This window comes from Ochotona curzoniae, unplaced genomic scaffold (assembly GCF_017591425.1).
Source record: "Ochotona curzoniae isolate NIBS_2020 unplaced genomic scaffold, NIBS_Ocur_1.0 scaffold_3208, whole genome shotgun sequence".
Lineage (NCBI taxonomy): Eukaryota > Metazoa > Chordata > Mammalia > Lagomorpha > Ochotonidae > Ochotona > Ochotona curzoniae.
Window position 1 is genome coordinate 18,391,566 of NW_024467106.1, and position 18,557 is coordinate 18,410,122.

At 40.7% G+C, this 18,557-nt stretch overlaps 1 protein-coding gene across 1 annotated transcript in view; it reads left to right on the forward strand.

Annotated features, from left to right (window-relative positions):
• The first annotated feature begins 2,957 nt into the window (after window positions 1-2,957).
• SHOC1 (shortage in chiasmata 1) overlaps window positions 2,958-18,557 on the forward strand; it is a 62,209-nt gene continuing 46,609 nt past the window's right edge. Inside the window, exons 1-7 of the mRNA XM_040963552.1 lie at window positions 2,958-3,002; window positions 5,113-5,236; window positions 6,041-6,125; window positions 12,097-12,278; window positions 14,965-15,124; window positions 15,258-15,366; window positions 17,149-17,299. Of these exons, the coding sequence (XP_040819486.1) occupies window positions 2,958-3,002; window positions 5,113-5,236; window positions 6,041-6,125; window positions 12,097-12,278; window positions 14,965-15,124; window positions 15,258-15,366; window positions 17,149-17,299 (856 nt within the window). The remainder of the gene's footprint in view (window positions 3,003-5,112; window positions 5,237-6,040; window positions 6,126-12,096; window positions 12,279-14,964; window positions 15,125-15,257; window positions 15,367-17,148; window positions 17,300-18,557) is intronic.

Genomic DNA, 18,557 nt, shown 5'->3' on the forward strand with positions numbered 1-18,557 from the left:
GTGATTATAAAGCAAATTGAAAGAACGTCAGGAGAAGGGAAGTGACAGCAGAAGAAAGGGGTAGGATTGGAAGTATCACTATTTTTTTTTTAAGATTTACTGATTTTTACTGGAAAGTCAGATACATAGAGACAGGAGGAGAGACAGAAAGATCTTCCGTCCAATGGTTCACTCCCCAAGTGACTGCAACGGCTGGTGCTGCGCTGATCTGAAGCCAGGAGCCGGGAGCTCTTCTGGGTCTCCCACGCGGGTACAGGGTCCCAAGGCTTTGGACCATCCTCGACCGCTTTCCCAGGCCACAGGCAGGGAGCTGGAAGGGAAGCGGGGCTGCCGGGATAGAACCGGTGCCCATATGGGATTCCAGCACATTTAAGGCAAGGGGATCCTGGTGCATGCAAGGTGAGGACTTTAGCCACTAGGCTATCGGGCTGGGCCCATATCGTCCTCTTTTCCATATTGTCTCCTCCCTTTTTCTTTCCCTCAACGGCTGACTGCTACCTTCCGTCACTGCGGCCTCTGGGCCACATCCACCCCTGCCCTCTGTCACGCTTTCCCAGCTCTAACACCCCGAGAACCCCACTGCTGAGGGCGCCCATTCTCCCGGGATCCCAGCGTCCTGGCCCTTCACCGCGGGCGTCTCGGGGCCCTCCCGCCACCATCTTTGTCTGCTCACCTGCCAGGACCTCAGAGCCTCCCGGCGGAGGGATCCGGGGAATGGGCGCACAAGAAAGAAGTCCCCGGAAGTCGGAGGGCGGGCCTATAAAAACGGTGAGTTGAAGCTCGGCGGTCGAGTGTCCACGTGGGCGTGTGGAGGCTTGGCGCCGTGGAGACGCCCGGTTGGCGATTTCACCTCAGGTAAAAGGAGCTGATGGAGAAGGAGAAGAGGAGGCATCCTGGGGCTGAAAAGAACAAAAGCCCAGGCTAGGCCTAGCCTGTGGAAAGCCAGACATCTCTGAAGAAGAGAGTGAGGCTGACTGATGTGGGGACCAGAGCCCCAAGCGGCGTTCGTGCGCCCGCCCGTGGGGAGTGCGGGAAGGCCGGTGCGACCTGAGCCCGCTGCCGGGGTTGAGGGGCCGGTCAGCGAGGGAAGGCCGCGGGGTCAGCGGGAGGCCTCAGGTCAGCGACGCCCCGATGCGCCCCCTGCCGCGTGCGCTTCCACCGTGGGCCGGCAGGGGCAGTGCGGAGCACAGGGGACAGCCGTCTTGCAAGCAGCTAAGGGAGCGATGGCAGAGGGTTGTGCAGATCGAGTTGACCATTTTAAAGTACTTTATCCGTGACTTTGCTTGTTTCTTCCGTGCCTTTGATTTTAGAAATAACTTAGCTTCTTGATTGTGGAAACAATTCCTCTTACTTCTCATCCGTCACTATATGATGGATTCAGTTGTAATCCAATGAAGCGAATTTGACTAATGAATTTCTGACACTGTGAATATAAGGTGGTATCTTTCTTTAGAACTGTCTATTTAGCATAAATTTCAATGATTGACTTTGACACCAAGATAGTTGAATGAGGACGATGAATCGAGAGGGGATATTAGCCTCACAGAAAGGAAAATTTAAGACAAATGCTGGTAACAAACTGACTGGATAAACTAGGCAGAATTGGGGTTGATTTCACCTTTCAAAATGTCTTCTAGAATGAGAATCAGGTAAAATTTTTTGGCTGAAAGTGTAGTAAAAAAATTAAAATCCTAATCAGTATTTGTTGCAAACATATTATTGATGCATTGTGTGAAAAAAAAAAAAAGCAGAGAAGTGCAAAGACTGAAACATTCTCAGAGAAATAATCATCAGTAAGAAAATGTAGTGCTGGCGTTGAGTGAGAGAGGGTAGTAGCAGTATTCCCACGCCTGCTGGTACCAGAATCTTAACCACATTGAAGCTAATCTAGATAATTAGGCTTATTTTGGTTGAAATATGTGTTATAAGAACAAAAAATTCTTCTGAGTTGTTCATCAAATAAACTCATTTTGTTTGGTTGTTTTAGAGGCTTGCTCTTTGTTTTTTTAAATCCAGAAATCAAATTGGGTAGTGAGGCATGTTCCGTTTGCTCCCTGACTGTAACTGACACGGGGGTGGAGTGGAGCCTGCTGACCTGAGTGCTGTCCTCAGGACTTCTGGTCCAGCACCTTCACAGGAGACCCAGAAACGGGGACAATTCACACATATTTAAACTAAGGATGGAACCAAGGGAAAGCCGTTTGGATTAAGATGCGCATTTCGCTCACCAAGATGTATGTTTCATTCATTAAAGTTAGGATACACTCAACAGAAACTTCCAACTTCATCTGAACTCTCCAAGACATTGTTGAAATGATCATACAGCTGAGAAGTGATGGACAGGCGTCATTCCTGGAGTAACTTCTGAAGCGTGAAACCTCGGGATGTCACACGGCCGACGTCGTCCTGGGCCAACCATGCACTCTAAATTTTACATTCTCAGTGCTTCATTCAGTGGATTTGCTGATATATCAGAAACAACCCACTGATCAAGTAATATGCCATGGACACTTTATTCTCATACATCAGCTGGTTAGGATTCTGATTTCAGGGTTTTTATTTTCCAAGTAAGAGAATAGAAACAGTTTGCTAGATACAAATCTGTTTGTTCGGCAACAGGGTCCTGCTTCTGGAAAGATCACTCTGCCAGTCTTAGAACTCCTGTGCACAAAAGGTCTTGGGAAAGGTTCATTGAAAGTGCTTGTTAGGAAAAAGCAATTCATGGATTTCCATTTTTTTTTAATCCACCAAAATAAATTTAGTTTTAAAATTTTACCTTTTTACAGACATTTCGAGATACTCTTGTAAATGTCCTGCTGTGGTTAATTTTTAATTTTTTAAAAACGAGTGAACCAAAGTTTTGTGTTAAGGGAGATTTTCTCATTTTTCTTTACTAGCACTTAATTATAACTTTTATATTTCCAGATGTTGACATTTGCATTTTTTTAGAAAAACAGATGTTTCCAGCACTCAAATATTGTGCAATAGACTATGAATATGAGGTATGTATTACTGATTTACTGCCTGTTTGCTAAGAATTGTGATATAAAAAGTTATCTGCAGTTAATATATGTGATTTTGTAGTAATCCTTCAGCTAACTGCTTTATAATTAATTCAGCATTACTTACTGCTTTTAATGTGCCAGAAAATAATTTACTTTTGGAAATAAAATTACTAAATCTAAATAATGTAAATGAATTGAGCTCTTAATAGAAAAAAATTAACGTCTCTGAAAGCTGCACTGTTAGGCTAGACTGAAACATCCTCAGACTTCTGTACTTGCTCATGGGCTGTAGTTTCCAGCTGCTGTGCCACTTTCCATGATGTGATTCCAATATGGTGCGAAGCTTGCAAAAGAGTATCTTGTGAAAAATCATGAGAATAATGTTAAAAAATGCTCAAGCATTGAGTCAAGCTATTATCAAATGAAAATCTTGCACCAAATTAGATCAGTTAACAGGGAACGGGAAGAGAAATGTCTGAATGTGAAGAATCAGAGGTACTTTGGGAAAGTCCTTGAAATTTTCAAAAAATATTTTCTCTATAATCAAAATTGAAGAGTATACATTTCATACAATGTAATTTATGAAATGACTATGAAAAACCAATTGCAATTACAAGCTAATTTTAAGCAATATTTTGTTAGATATCAAACTTAATTTTATAACTTTAAAATTTTATTCATTTGAAAGGCCAAGTTTTATGTAAAGGATCAGGCATGCCTTGTTTCCTGTTTACTATGAACCTTTGATTTTCATTTTATGTAAATTAACATAGGTGGGATCTTTAACATTTATTTTTGGATAATGAGAAACTCTGATTTAACACCTCAGCAAACACATAACTCTTAAAGTATAAGAGACTGTTGTTTATACAAATACATGGGAAGATGAATTCTGTAGTGCTGTTGAAGGAGCCATTGCGAATGTTAAGGAGGTTCATGGAGATGCCAGTCTATTTAGAGAATGGTTGGAGTAATGAGCTGGAAATTATGAGTTGGAGTAATAATGGGAAATTAGGGCAGAGCCAACTCGGAGAGAATTTTGACTGCTTTACAAATTTATTTAACTCCTTTAAAGAAACAATTTTTCTACTAAGTATGTATTTTAAAATGAAAGACAGATGGCCCATAGCTGGTTAAGTTGTTGCCTGCAATGACAGCATCCCATAAGGAAGCCGGTTCAAGTCCTGACTGCTCCACTTCCCCTCCAGCTCCCTACTAATGCACCTGGGAAAGCAGCAGGGGCAGCCCATGTGCTTGGCCCCTGCACCTGGGTAGGGACCCTGAAAGGAGTCCTGGCGGCTGGCTTTGACCTCATCCAGCCCTGGCCTCGTGGCATTTGGGGAGTGAACCAGCTGGTGAAAGACCTGTCTCCATTTGTCCATCTTTTTCTTTCTAATTCTGCCTTTCACATAAGTAAAATAAATCCTAAAAAAATATATATTGGGCCCGGCGCGATGGCATAGTGGTTTAAGTCCTCGCCTTGAACATGTCGGGATCCCATATAGGCACTGGTTCTAATCCCATCAGTCTCACTTCCCATCCAACTTCCTGCTTATGGCCTGGGAAGGCAGTGGAGGATGGTTCATTCCTTGGGCCCCTGGATCCATGTGGGCGATCAGGAAGAAGCTCTTGGCTAGCGCAGCCATTTGTGGAATGAACCAAAGAGTAAAAGATCTGTTGCTTTGATCTCCTTCTTTCTGTAACTCAACCTTTCAAGTGAAAAATCTAAAATAAAACTTGAAAAACCAGGAAAATAATGTAAGCATAGAAAGTAAAATTTAAGAAATCTACATTATACCATTTAGCAAATATATATATATATATATGGTTAAATGGTGTAAGTTTTGTGATCCCATTTTTTGTCAAACACATTTTTCAAACTAATCTTGAAAAAGCTTTGTAGGAAAATATGTCTATTACTGATATACTAGGTCTTCGACTTTCTCGGTTTTGTGTTCCCTTGATATTTTATAATGAGCAAATACTACTGAAGAAGAGTATGTTTCAAAGAAAGAAATGTTCCAAGGACCAATGAATTTAATATTCTGAATATTGATGCATAAAATGCTGTATGTATAAAGATGTTATAATCTTACTTTCTCCCCAGAATGAAGCTAGAAAGAGATTTTACAGAGATGCTTTAATGCTGCGAGTGCCTTCAAGTTTCTATCAAGATGGAAATTATCTTGTGGGAGTCACTGACACTAAATATAGGAGGCCGTGGACAAGAAGTATGTTTTGTTTTCACTTCTCAAAAACGTATTTTAAAAATTATTCCAGAGTTTAGCATGGTCAACTATTAATAAAATGCAGTACTTCACTTGTTAAATAAAAATTCACTGCATTTATGTGAATCAGAATTACATGCTATCCTTATCGCAGAATTTGAGGATGAATTAGAAAACTTGTCCCAATTATGAATAAAACTAATAAAAAGTATAGATTATTAAATATCATAATATTGAAATATTAGAAGTATTTCCTGTGTTATTATGAGATTTTCTCAGTTTTGAGGACTACTTTAAATTGTACTGGTAAACTAAATGTAAAAATTTTAAAATTTATGCACTGATTCTGACTCTAGCAGATTTTTACATCACTGGTACCTCTGCTTAACAAACTATGAATATAATTTAAAAGACAAGCTACAGATACCTAAAATTTTAAATATCATACTACATATTAAAAGAAGCTTCCTAACAGCATTGTAGCCCTTCGAGGGGCATGTGTTAGAGGGAGCTAGAATGGCTAGTGAAGCCTCCTAACACCATGTTGAATGGGACTGTCTGGAATGGTAGTGCTACACAAGCAAAAGAAGCTGTAAAGTTGGGGCTAGAATGTTCTGGTGTTACTGCTTTGAATGTGTTTGAGTTCTGGAGTAGGGGTGTATCGTAATAATGTAATGATTGTTTATCAGGCATAATTTAGAAAAAAAATTAAGTTTGTAAACATTAAAGAGAACACCGTAAAGTTCACTTAGGCTAAATGTTTAAAAATATTCTAGAAACTAACGTTGGCTCTTCCTCTTTCCCTAGTCTCAACCGTTTCGGTTTGGGGAGAGACAGACACAGTGTGGGATGAATGGAAAGCAGTGTTCCCTGTGGAGGATTCCATCGAGATGTATGTGTGCTTAATCTCAGATTTTCCTTTTAGAAGATTAACTGTCAGTTCTTCAGACACTTAAGAAGAGGGGGAAAAAACCCTTCCTTTATCTCCTCAGATTTTCTTCAGTTATCTAAAGGAAAAGCTGTAATTTGTTCCACACAAGAAAGGTTAATACAAGTGGTTTGCATCCTCTTTTTATCTTTTCCCTCATTTGACATAGGGTGCACATTTGTGTTGAAAAAGAGACAGGATTGGGCCCAGCGTTGTGGCGCAGTGGTTTGGGTCCTCGCCTTGCACGCCCGGGATCCCATATGGGCGCCGGTTCTATCCTGGCAGCCCCGCTTCCCTTCCAGCTCCCTGCTTGTGGCCCGGGAAAGCAGTCAAGGACAGCCCAAAGCTTTGGGAACCTGCACCCGCTGGGAGACCCGGAAGAGGCTCCTGGCTTTGGATCGGCATAGCATCGATGGTTGCGCTCACTTGTGGAGTGAATCATTGGAAGGAAGATCTTCCTCTCTGTGTCTCCTCTCTGTATATCCGCCTTTCCAATAAAATAATAATAATAATAAATCTTAAAAAAAAGAGAGAGACAGGATTGAAGCAGTCATTAGGCTTTTCAATAAGTAAACTTACTGTAGAAAGTGCCGATAGGAAATCCTTTGTGTTAACATTAGTCATTTTCTCTGTAGAATAAGTGCAAAGTTAAAGCTATATTTTCTCTAACAGTTTGTCAGAATGTTATTAGTTCAGTTATTCCTCACAGGTTTGTTGGGTACCATCCCATGTGTTGGGTACATGGTGTGAAAACGAGTGAGACACGATCTCTAGCTCAGTCTGCAGAATATTCTTAAAGGGAAAGGATGTATTTTCGTCCTGCACTCTTTTCCTTCTAATAATGAAATACGAATGTGGTGACTGTCTCCAGCACCACCTCAGGCTGTGCTGATAAGAACCAAATCTAGGAGTGGTGGACTGAAGCAGAAGGAGCCCCAGGTTCTGACAAGCTGTGAAACTTGCCTTTTGGGACGTGAACCTCCAACCTCCAGAATGTTGTGTGTGCATGTATTTTTAAAATTTTTTAAAATTTTCTTTTAAAATATTGTTTACATAGTTGAGAGGGATGCATGCCCATGTGGGCCTCTGACTAGGCTGGGAAGAGTCAGATACCATGGAAGGTGGATGGGACAAAATATTTTTCCCTCTGCAGGGGAGGAAAGAGAAGGAGCACTCCTTGCTGTCAAACTGTGTCAGCACCTGGAGATAGGGGTGGTCATCTGATGATCCTTGGAGATGCTGATCTGGGGGAGCTTGTTCTGAGCGTGTCACGTGGGTGTTTCTGATAGTTGTGAGCAGTTGCTGACTTTGTTGCTCCATGGTTGAGTCTTTCCAAAGTCTGTTGGCTGACCACCTTAGTGTATCCACACACAGGAACATGCTAAAAAAACTTGGCCAAGAGAATTTTCTAACCTGTTTTGCTTTCCATCCTCTGATGAGGCAGTTGACATCCCCCGCTGTCCTAGAAGAGCTGGCCATCATGTTCCCCATGTGCATCTGGTCATACTGTCCACCTCACAACCAGCAGCATTTGAGGAGCTGCAGTTTTGATACATGTGCTCCAAGGTCATGCCACACATCTTGTGTGGCTAGGGTCTAGTTGAGGAGTGGTCTAGTTGAGGAGTCCCCCAAGAAACCTCTCCTGGGGTGACATCACTCAGACTTGACTCCTGTGTGTGTCAGCTAGTGCAGTCAGGTGTGATCTGTTACCTGCACCAGCCAATACACATACCAGTGACTGTAGCTGCCTAGTTCAGTTCCGCCCCAGTTCCATGGAACCTGTGAGTGCTGTAGCCCAATTCAGCCAGCCCGCCATAGACCTGGTGTTCACACATTCTAGTGGATGCTGTGACCTAACAGGCCTCACCAGGCCTGCCCCCAGCCCTAGTTTTTGCATGTACCAGCCTCTGCTGCAATCTGGCAGTCTGGCTTGATTCAACCCTAATCCCATCTGATTCTCATGTGGCTACTGCAGCTAAGCTCAGGCCAATTCCCACCTCCCCAAGACCTGACTCTCACATGCGCCACCAGGTGCTACTACCTTGTCCAGCCTGTTGCACCCCCTGCCCTGGTTCTTGTGCTCACAAGTGATAGGTAGAGCCTAGCAGGGGAGTGCCCACAGTTCCCCTGCCAGGTTTGTTTCTAGCCCTGGATTTTACAACTGCAAGGTGTACTGTGGTTAAGCCTTTCATGACTCACACCCAGTCCTAATGCTGGTGCTGTGACCCAGCCCAGCTGGCACATACCCATTTTGGCTCTCATGTGTGCCAGCAAGTTCAACAGCCTAGCCCAACCTGGCCTGCCCCCAGATGGGCCACCCAGAGTCCTACCTCTCATTCTTACCAGTAGAAGGAGCAGCCCAGCAAGGGATTCCTGAAAGTTCCCCTACCAGGCCTGCTCCCAGCCCTGCTCCCAGCCCTGGGTCTTGCATCTCCCAGCAGGTGCTATGGCCCAGTCTGAGATGGCCTGCCTCCAGTCTTTGCATTTGCTAGCAAGTGCTACACCCTGACTTAGTCCAACCCACCTCTGTGTCAGCTCTTATTAGTGAGTGCAGCAGCCTAGCACAGCCAGGCCTACCCCTGCCCTGATGTGAACTGGTGGATGTTGCTATCCAACCTGGTCTAGCCTTGACCTGTCCTAGCTTTTAATTGTATCAGTGCGTGCTGTGGAGTGAGCCTTCCTGGCCTGCCCCCAGACCCAGCTCACATATGGGCCAATGGATGCTGCAACCCAGCCTGGTCTGGCCTGCCCCCAGCCCTTACACTCACCAGTAGGAGGTATGGCCTAGTGTACTAGTTCCCCAAGTTACCCTACCAAGCCCACTCCCAGCAATAAATTGCATTTGTGCATATATAGCTACCTAGATTGACATGGCTAGTCCCCTTTCCTGGCACTCCCTGGTGAGTACTGTGGCCTAGCATGATTGACCATTACTCATTCCAGCGTAGCCGAGCCAGGCGTGGCCCACACCCTGTCCTGGCTCTCCTGTATGCCATTAGGTGCTGAGGTTTGGCCCAGCCTGGCCTATCCCCAGACTCATCCAACACAAATGCTGATGAGTGTTGCAGACTTGCCCGGCCTGGCTTGCCCCCAGTCTTAGCTCTTTTGCTCTGTAGTGGGAGCTGTGACCTGACAGGAGAGTTCCCCAGATTATCTTACCAGGCTTGCTCCCAGCCCCAGCTCCCTTGCGTGTCAAGATGATTCCTGTCAGGTGAGTTCTATGGCCCAGCCTAGCTTGGACCATCATTGCCCCCAGCTGTCTGTGTAAACTGCAGGTGCTGCAGTCCCACAGAGGCAAGCCCACAAGTCCCCAGCAGAATCTTCCCCATGATTTCATTCTCTCACATTCTCATTCTGGGTGTTGTGTCCCAGCTTGATGTGGCCCCATCCCCTGCTCCAATACTCATGGGCAGGTCTTGTGTCCTAGCCCAGCCAGCATGCCCCCAAACCCTGGATTTTGCATGTGCCACTGGGCCATGGGCAATGCTATTTTGCCCAGTCCAAGTCTTCCATATGGGCAGGTGCCTTAACCAGAGCTAGACATGGCCTCCAGTTTTCCCTCTCTAATTCACTCCATTTCAGCTCCCTCGCCTACCTCTTAGTGCAGTGGCCAAGTCTGTAGAAGACCCCCAGAAGTCTTTCTTTCCCTGTCAGATATGCCCTCCCCTTAGTTGCTCCACTCTAATACATCCCCAGATTCCCCATCTCTGGGAAATCTACAGTCATCCCCCTTCCCCCACTCACTGCTTGGAGGCTAGGGTGGTGTGTTCTAGTTCCCCATCTTCCCCATATAGTTAAGAAAGAAAGGGGGAGGGGGAGAAGGGAAGAGGTTGGTTGGGGAGGGGAGGGGTGGAGAGAAGGAAAAAAAGGAAGAGAAAGAAATCTGTTTTAAGAAATGTCAAAATAAGAAAAAAGAAAGATGAGAAAGAGAAATAGAGGAAGATTTAGGAAATCTATGTGAAACTATAGCCAGAGGTTTATTCTGAAGTTCCACTGAAAAACTTTAATAGCTCCCAAATTAATTAAAATAAATTTTTACTGTTTGAAGACAAATAGACATTAATAATGACTTAAATGCACGCGCACACACTCACACCTCAGGTGTAGGCAACTGCCTAGGTTGCCTTGTACCCAGGAGAGTGTAACCTTGGTGGGAGAAAAACAGCCAGTAGCTGCTGAGCGTTTTGGGCCTGGTTAATGCCAAGTTTGTATTAACATACCAGTATGGTAGCATGGTTGTTTATTCTTTCCCTCCCTCCCTCCCTTTCCCCTCTCTTTTTCTTTCTTTCTTTCTTCCCTTCTTTCTTTTCTTCCATTTAATTTTAAAAACACCACACTAGTTTAAAATACATGTTACATTACAGTGAGTAAATACACATTAAAATAAATATGAGACTTTAAAAAAAGGTGAAGAAAGCCTAATGGACAGACTAAATAGGCATTGAAGCTATTGAATTATGAAAAAGAAAAATGTGAAAATATTAGGTAAAACTATGGAATAAACTTCATAGTTTTCAAGTCAAAGCATGTGGCCAAATTGAGCAAGAAAAGCAACATGATTTTACTTTTTATTTCTTTGTAGCTTATTGCATTCAATAATATGCAGGATGTTGCACGTGTATTTATTTTTTGTACTCATCTTAATAGTTATGTGATATAAGTATTACTATCACAGTGTTGTAGAAAGAAGTTAGGAATCAAAGATATGAGTGATTTGCCCAAGCTTATGTAGTGAGGAAATAACTGGAGTTAAGATTAAGCCCTAGTCTATGTGACTTCAAAACTTTTGTTCTTTTGTTGTGGTTGTGTGTTTTGAATAGAATACTATTGTTGAGCTATATCCCATGTAATTCTATATACATTCTATTTAAAGTGTTCAACTTAGTGGTTCTTAATACATTCATGGAGTTGTTCAGTTATTATCCCAATCAGTACTGGAACATTTTCATCAAAAAAGAAGGAAATCCTTTACCTGTTATCAGTCAGTCTCTGTTTCGCATTTCTCTTCTTATATAAAAAGTCATGTACTACATGACTTTTTGTGGTTTGCCTCAATCGGTTGCCTGACAATTAAGAAATGAATATGGGGAAGGTTAAGGAAGTCAAAATCCCCAGCACTAGTGACAGCAGATGTTCTTACTATCCAAGCCTGTAGAAGCAAGGGAACTGAGTGAAGTCCAGCAGGAGCTGCAGGTAACGGAGAAATCCATCTGCCAAGACAGATAACCATTGGTGGAAGGGTGCAGCCACTTACCTGTGGCTTGGACCAGAAGGATTTGGATGGAATAGTTTTCTGATTCATCTCTCTTTCCTACCAGTGCATCTCATTAGCTAAGCCCAACTAGACGCCATAGGCATGGAATCTTAGTTGATTCACAGAGGTCAGCCTCTAAGGATGCAGATCAAAATACAAAAAGTTAGATGATGAAACCAAAGAACATTGACTATGTGTTATAGAGGCAGTTTTGCAATGCATGGCAAAACCTGAGAATCCGTATAATTTTAAACTCATTGTTTCTGCTTTTAGGAGATTTTTTTTAAAAGAAAATGTCTAGAAAGGTATAAAAATTTTTCTTTGCATTAGTGCTAATAATAGCAAAAATAAAATTTAAATTTCCAGTATTGGGGAACTGGTTGAATAAATTATGATTTGCTGATGCAAATTCAAAGATGAACTGAATGTAATTGAGTGGCTTGTAAGTAGTCCCATGCTGTATTCTTTAGTGCAAAAGAACAGGCTGCAGAATACTGAGTCCATTTAATTTTAACATGTTCAAAATGACAAACACTTGTATAATTTCTGCATTCATCTCAATTGAAATGTAATTTTTCTGTGTCTTTGTAAATTTGATATTGTTATAGACACAAACTATTTATTAGTAAAAATATTCTAGAATAGGACATTTGTAAAATCAATAATTTGATAATGTCATAGAAAAACACCTACAAGAATGACGACTCAAGTTAATTGTGAATCTGAAGAAATTGTTCCAAGTTCAAATCCAAACTCACAGCCTGAGGAAGAAGAAAACATGTTTTGCGCCCACAAGGACTGCTTTGAGGTCTTCACACCTGTCAAGTATTCAGAATGTTTGTCACCTCAGTCCAAGATTGAAGGTATTCTAGTTAGCATTTAATTCTTATAATTTAGTACTAACACCAAGATTTTTATTTCAAAGGTTTATGCCTAATTGATTTTTATTTTTTTGTTTTATTAATGACATCTGCCTACATAATCATAGTTTTAAGCTTTACTACCTGAATAAAACATTTTCTCTTTCATATTAATCTTTTATCAATTGGATTAGTTTTGGACTTTATTGAACTGCAAAATAATCTGCGAAATTTAATATTTTTATTATAGTTGCTACTTTTGTGTTTCAAATATTGCTAGCCATGATGAATTTTTCCATTGATTTTCGGACTAGATTTTAAATGTTAGGAGCCATTAATTAAATTTTTATAGGTTTAGCATTCCGTTTGGTAATGATATCACATAACAGAAAATAACAGAACCAAAAAAAAAACCAAGCAAAAATCTTATGTTCCATGGGTTTATAATCAAAGGCTATAGACAGTTTTCAAATCCCAGCAAATCCTTGCACCTCCAGGTCACATTTTTTCCTGTACTCTGCTTCAGTTATCACACATTAGGGCAAACGTTTGTGTCTTTGGAGACTGGCAGAAAAGCATTAATTTTACCATCCTTGTCAGACACCTTAGTAACTTCCTTTGCTTGTTTTCATTTCATTACCTTGGGTTTTCTAAGGCAGACAAAATTCTCTTCTATAAAGAATAAACTTATTTTTCTTTTTTTCCTCCCAATAGGCCTCCTTTTTTCTGGTTTTTTTTTTTTTTTTTTGCATAGTTTACCAGTGAGAATTTTGTTTTCTGGTGACAGTTTAACACTGCCGTATAATAACAGAAAAAAAGTTTCCTTAAATCAGTGTAGATCATGTGGTAGTTGTAATAAAGCAGAAACTCTCCTGAATGCTGAAAGAGTTAAGTAGCTCCCTTGGTAAAACCTGTCTAGGATTACTAAGGGCATTTGCTGTGGTGAGATGCTGCCCTCAAGTGGCTGCATCAAACAGGAGCTGGAAATCGAGGCTCTTAACTGACACAGTGTGTCTGTGTATTTCCAGAAAGAATGATGTTCATCTGTGCGAATACATGTATGTATTTGAACTGTAAAAAAGGAGACTAGCATATCTGGAAGGAAAGGTACTTTACAGTATGTGTCTCTAGTCCTGAATAAAAATAGGACTCCTAAGGAGACATTTAAATATACATTTAAGTATAACAGAATGCCAGATTTTTCTGCCTTTGCCTATTCCATATCAGAATACATTTGAATAGCAGAAAATTAAATTTGCAACTATTGCTAAGGGAGTATATTACTATGATAATATAGGGGAAAATGCCAGGAGAGTGAAATGGGAAAGGGAGGAAGAGGAAGGGGTGCAGTGAACCCCTGTACCTACAAAACTGCATAACAGAAAATAATAATAATAATGAAAGAGTGATGGTCTATGTAAAGAAGACAGCTGGAGAGTATCTGGAAGTGGTTGGTGGAGCTGGAGATATAAATAAATGATGTTTGGGTATTTATTAAAAATCACCTCATTAATATTTACAGATTATACTGGTCATCTTTAACTTTCTCAGATATACCCTCAGACATGGAATTGATGCAGTAGCTTTCTCTGGTGTGTTCTGGCCATGACATCATCAGAAACTTAACAGATTCATGTAAACAGTCTCTTGGGCGGAGGGACTAGTTTATATCAGAAGTTCTCTCTTGGCATATCTAGTTAACCTTCAGCAGGCAAAGGAATACCAGCTGGCTGACTATCTTGGACCACACATTTGTTACGCCCATGCATACTTTGGCCATAGGAGACATTGTCAACTGAAAACCAGCAAGAATTTCTCTGTCATGCCACCCTGCCATCATTGAACAGGAAGGCCACTATACAGAGCAAGAGAACATTGCTTCTTCCCTCAAGGTTGCTCTACCTCCGGGGAGCTCTGCTTTCTGAGTAGTACTTTGACTAATCTTGCTTTCTCTCTGTACTCAGAAGCTTATTAAAGAGTGTGGGAAGGTGTTATGTTCCTTCCTGTGGCTCAGAAACTATGAAAGCCAGCACCCAAAGGTCACCCAAAGATGGCAGGGTGGGCATAACAGGGATGAATTTATTCCAGCAATTTACTGTAAGCAGTAGGGTTTCCTAATACGTAAGATATGCCACACTTCTCAGATACTTTGCTATATAACTTTTGTTGTAACTGATCTATTAGTGTCCATGCATGAACAACTTTGAAATAACAGACTCAGGATTGTTCTTATTGGTAGGCTGCATAAACTGTCTTCGTTTCCTAAGATGTCAGGGTCTCGTGTAGATGAACTGCAGACCTTAAGAGGTAAAAGGATGTAAAGGGAAAACAAAGGTGACATCGTGGTGCAGTGGGTTAAGTAACTGCTTGTGTAATAGTATCCCGTATTGATTAAGCTAGGCCAACCTAATGCCTGCTGTCGGAGGCATTGGGCAGTTAACCAGCAGATTGAATATCTCTTGGTTACTCCTCAGTGTAACACATAATAATAGAATTTATAGAGTTCTTCCTATGTTTCTGTACTATCCCATATGCTTTATGTGCACAGTGCAATGGAGAACTAAGGAATTAAAAAAATGTGTTTGGAAAACCCAATTGTATCTAAGAGCTGATTATAGTAAATAGCAGATCACTTTGTATAATGTTGAATTTTTTTGCTTTTTTATTTATGTTTCTTATTTATTTTCAGATTTATTTATTGATGAAGAATTCGTTTTTGTAGATAGTTTGAAGAACTATAGAAATCAACTGCCAACTGTGAAAACTCTCTTGAGTAGACTAAAGCTGTATGTCATAAAGGATCCCCTTGACGATTTCAAACAGGTCTTCAAAGACAATAATTGGTCAGTGCCATAAATGTTTTATCAATAATATTTTCCTAATATTAGTGTAGTCTTCGTCATGATGTGCTTTAACTGGCAATATTTGGTACATAATTTACTTCTTATAATTACAAGTATTTAATGCTGTTTTTCTTTTAAGGGAATCTTTATCAGTTGAAGCAAATATGGAAGTTTTTACAAAAGAAGATTTTTCTGGGCCTGCAGAGACCTTTTGTAAAGTGGAACTAGAAGATGAAGATTTAGATGAGGTTGTAATATTTGTTTTTAGTAACGTTTTCTTATAAGATTTATTTTTATTTAAGTGGCAGAGTTACAGAAAGAGCAAGAGACGGAAAGACAATCTTCCTTTCCCTGGTTCGCTCCTCAAATGGCTGCAATAGGCTGGAGCCGGGCCGATGCTGAGCCAAGGTGTCCCGTGTGACAGCAAGGGCCCAAGAACTTGAGCCAGGTCATAAACAGAGAGCTGGATAGGAAGTGAAGCAGCTGGAATATGAACTGGCACCTCTATGGGATGCCACCACTGTAGGCAGAGCCTTAGCCTCCTGTGTCATGGCGCCAACCCCTATATTTGATATTATTTTTGTGAAAGCAATGAGGCACACTTCTATAAACTTTATTAAAATTCACTATTTGTAATGAACTGGATAAAGACATTTGATAATAGATTGAATATATATCAACTAAGAAATCAAATTTACTTCTCAATAGTGGTTGTTTGGTTCTTAGCCTTGGTTGTACAGTAGGACTGCCTAAGGAATTTTTATATTACATATATAGAGAGAGATAGATATATTAATTGATGTGATAAACTGCCAAAGTATAAAGAATACTAAAACCTCTCCCAGTAATTGTAATGATATGTGGTCCAAGAAAGTAAGTATTTATGTCTACCTTGAAATTAGAGGCTGGTGCTTGGAAGGTTGATACGTGGTTTATACACGAAGTGATTAGCACTTGAACTATAGATGTTACACTCTTCATATTGAGACACTAAGAATCTGGGAAACTCAGAACTGAATATTAGGTACTGTCAGTGTCTAGCAGGCAGATAACATCCTTGCCAATTAAAGCTAAAATTATTGGATAGCTCTCCTTTTGTATCATACAATTCCAACAGTATGTAAAGTTGTTTTTGTGCTACAAGTAAACAACAAATTATCACAAGTGAAGTGCAGATAACTTTATGCAGTTTATTAGACTCAGTACTTCAGGACTGGGTAGATTAGATACATTCACGGTGCTGGTGATGGGGAGAACAATGGGAAACATCTTACATTTGGGGTTTTTCTTAATATGTCCAAAGCTTGTGTATCAGGTGAACTTAAAAAATTAAAATTAAATTAAGTTAAAAACTTCACATGATAGTAAAAATACTAACTCTGATTGGCCTCTTATCTCCATCTCTGTTATGTTCCCCATCAACACTGAGACAATGTGCGTGTCATCTCACATGGTAAGGGATCCCAGTTCTGCAGGAATGAAAGGAAAGCTTTCTTTGAGAACAGTTACGATTTACTCCATGGCATCATCTCTACTTATCTCCCCAGTTTTTAAGATCAAGATAACAGAATATGCATTCAGTACAACTCCAAGAAGATACACACATTGCCCACTCCGCTGCCCCCAACCCATTTGCCATCCTCTTTCTATCAGGTTTCCCAGACATGATTTTCATGCATTGTATATTTATATTCTCTCATTTGATGAAATGGTAGATTTTAATTTAGAATTTTAAAAGTTTGCTGCTAGCCAGAAAGAAGATATTTCTGCCTCTGCATGTGTTGTGTATCGCTCACATAACAAGTGACCATAAAATGCATTTTTCAAGGACAGTATTCCTTCTAATGGAGTATATTTTTGGCTGCTACATTTCTACTTTTTAAAATATATTTTTAGCCTTAAAAATCTTTTTTGAGTATGAGATTAATTTAAAATTTGGTATACTGTGTAAACAACTATATCCATTTTTTAATTTAACATGTATATTTGGAAAAAATTTTAAGAATTATTTTAACTGCATGTTATTTCAGTCATTGCTTTTTCTTCCTGCCATTGAATCTGTAATATCTGCATGTGATGAACAAGAAGTTGGTATTTCATCACTGCCAGACCTGAAGGAGTCATTAGACATAATGCCAGAAAAAATACAGCATGTAGATGAAAATGAACAGTTCCAAGGAGGTGAGAGTTAATTTTAAAATGCATTTCTTAGAAAAATCACCTGATGTTTGTTCCACCAGTCTTTTTCATTAAGATAATTTTCTTTCTTTCTTCCTCTTTCCCTATCTCCTTCCTGCCCCCTTCCCTCCCTTTCTCCCTTCCATGCTGTTTTCCATAGTGGTTGTACCAATTTATAAGGACTGACAGTAATCCCTTCCCCCTTTTTGGATCATTCATTGTTAATGTATACATACCCAACTGACTTTTTGAAAAGATTTGTTTGCTTTTATTTGAAAAGCAGAGTGACAGAGAGACAGATAACATCCATTTACTAAATCTAAATGCAAAATATCCATCTGCAACTGCTGGATCTGGGCTGATTTGAAACCGGGAATGAGGCACTTCATATTCTCCTGTGTAGATGCAGGGGCCCAAGTACTTAGGTCATCCTGCTGCTTTCCCAGCTGCACTGGCAAGAAATAGAATCAGAAAAGGAGTAGCCAGAACTCAAACTGGTACCCATACAGGATGCTGATGCAACAGGTGGAGGCTTAGCTTGCCACTCTGTGGTGCCAAGCACAGCAACTGATTTTTGTATATTGATTATGTGTCTTACATCTTTCCTGAATTCCTTTATTCTAACAGACTTTTGGTAGGGTCTTTAGGATGTATATTGCATAGATACTGAGTGGAAATATGTTTTTTGAGTGTTATAATCACAGAAGAGTATTGAATTTTGCCAAGTACTTTCTCTATATCAAGATAATCACATGGTTCTTGTCCCTCATTATGTTAACGCAGTATATCACATTTATGGATTTATGTGTATTGAACCATGGACAGCAATTTTACATGAACAGTTACAGGAGCCATTAGCACTTCCTCCCATGGTCTGCTTCAGCAGGATTGCTGGAGTCACAAGCTTGAGCTAGGAATCAAACCCAGGCACCCCAATGTGGGAAGTGGGTGTTGCTGACTACTAAATAAATACCTACTCCAGCTTTTCTTTAAGTATTGATTTATTTAATATTCTAATAAGAGAGATAGACACATCTGCTTGTTCACTTGCCAGATGATTGCAAAAAACAGGGCTGGGGCAGACCAAAGCCAGAAGCAAGGAGGTTCTTCCGGGTCTGCCACATGGGTGGTAAGGGCCCAAGCACTTGGCCATCTTGTCAGGGAGCAGGATCAGAAGTGGAACGGCCAGGACATGAACCAGCATCCAGATGGCGTGGAGGTGACAGAGGTGGCAGCTTTACCCACTATACCACCAAGCAAG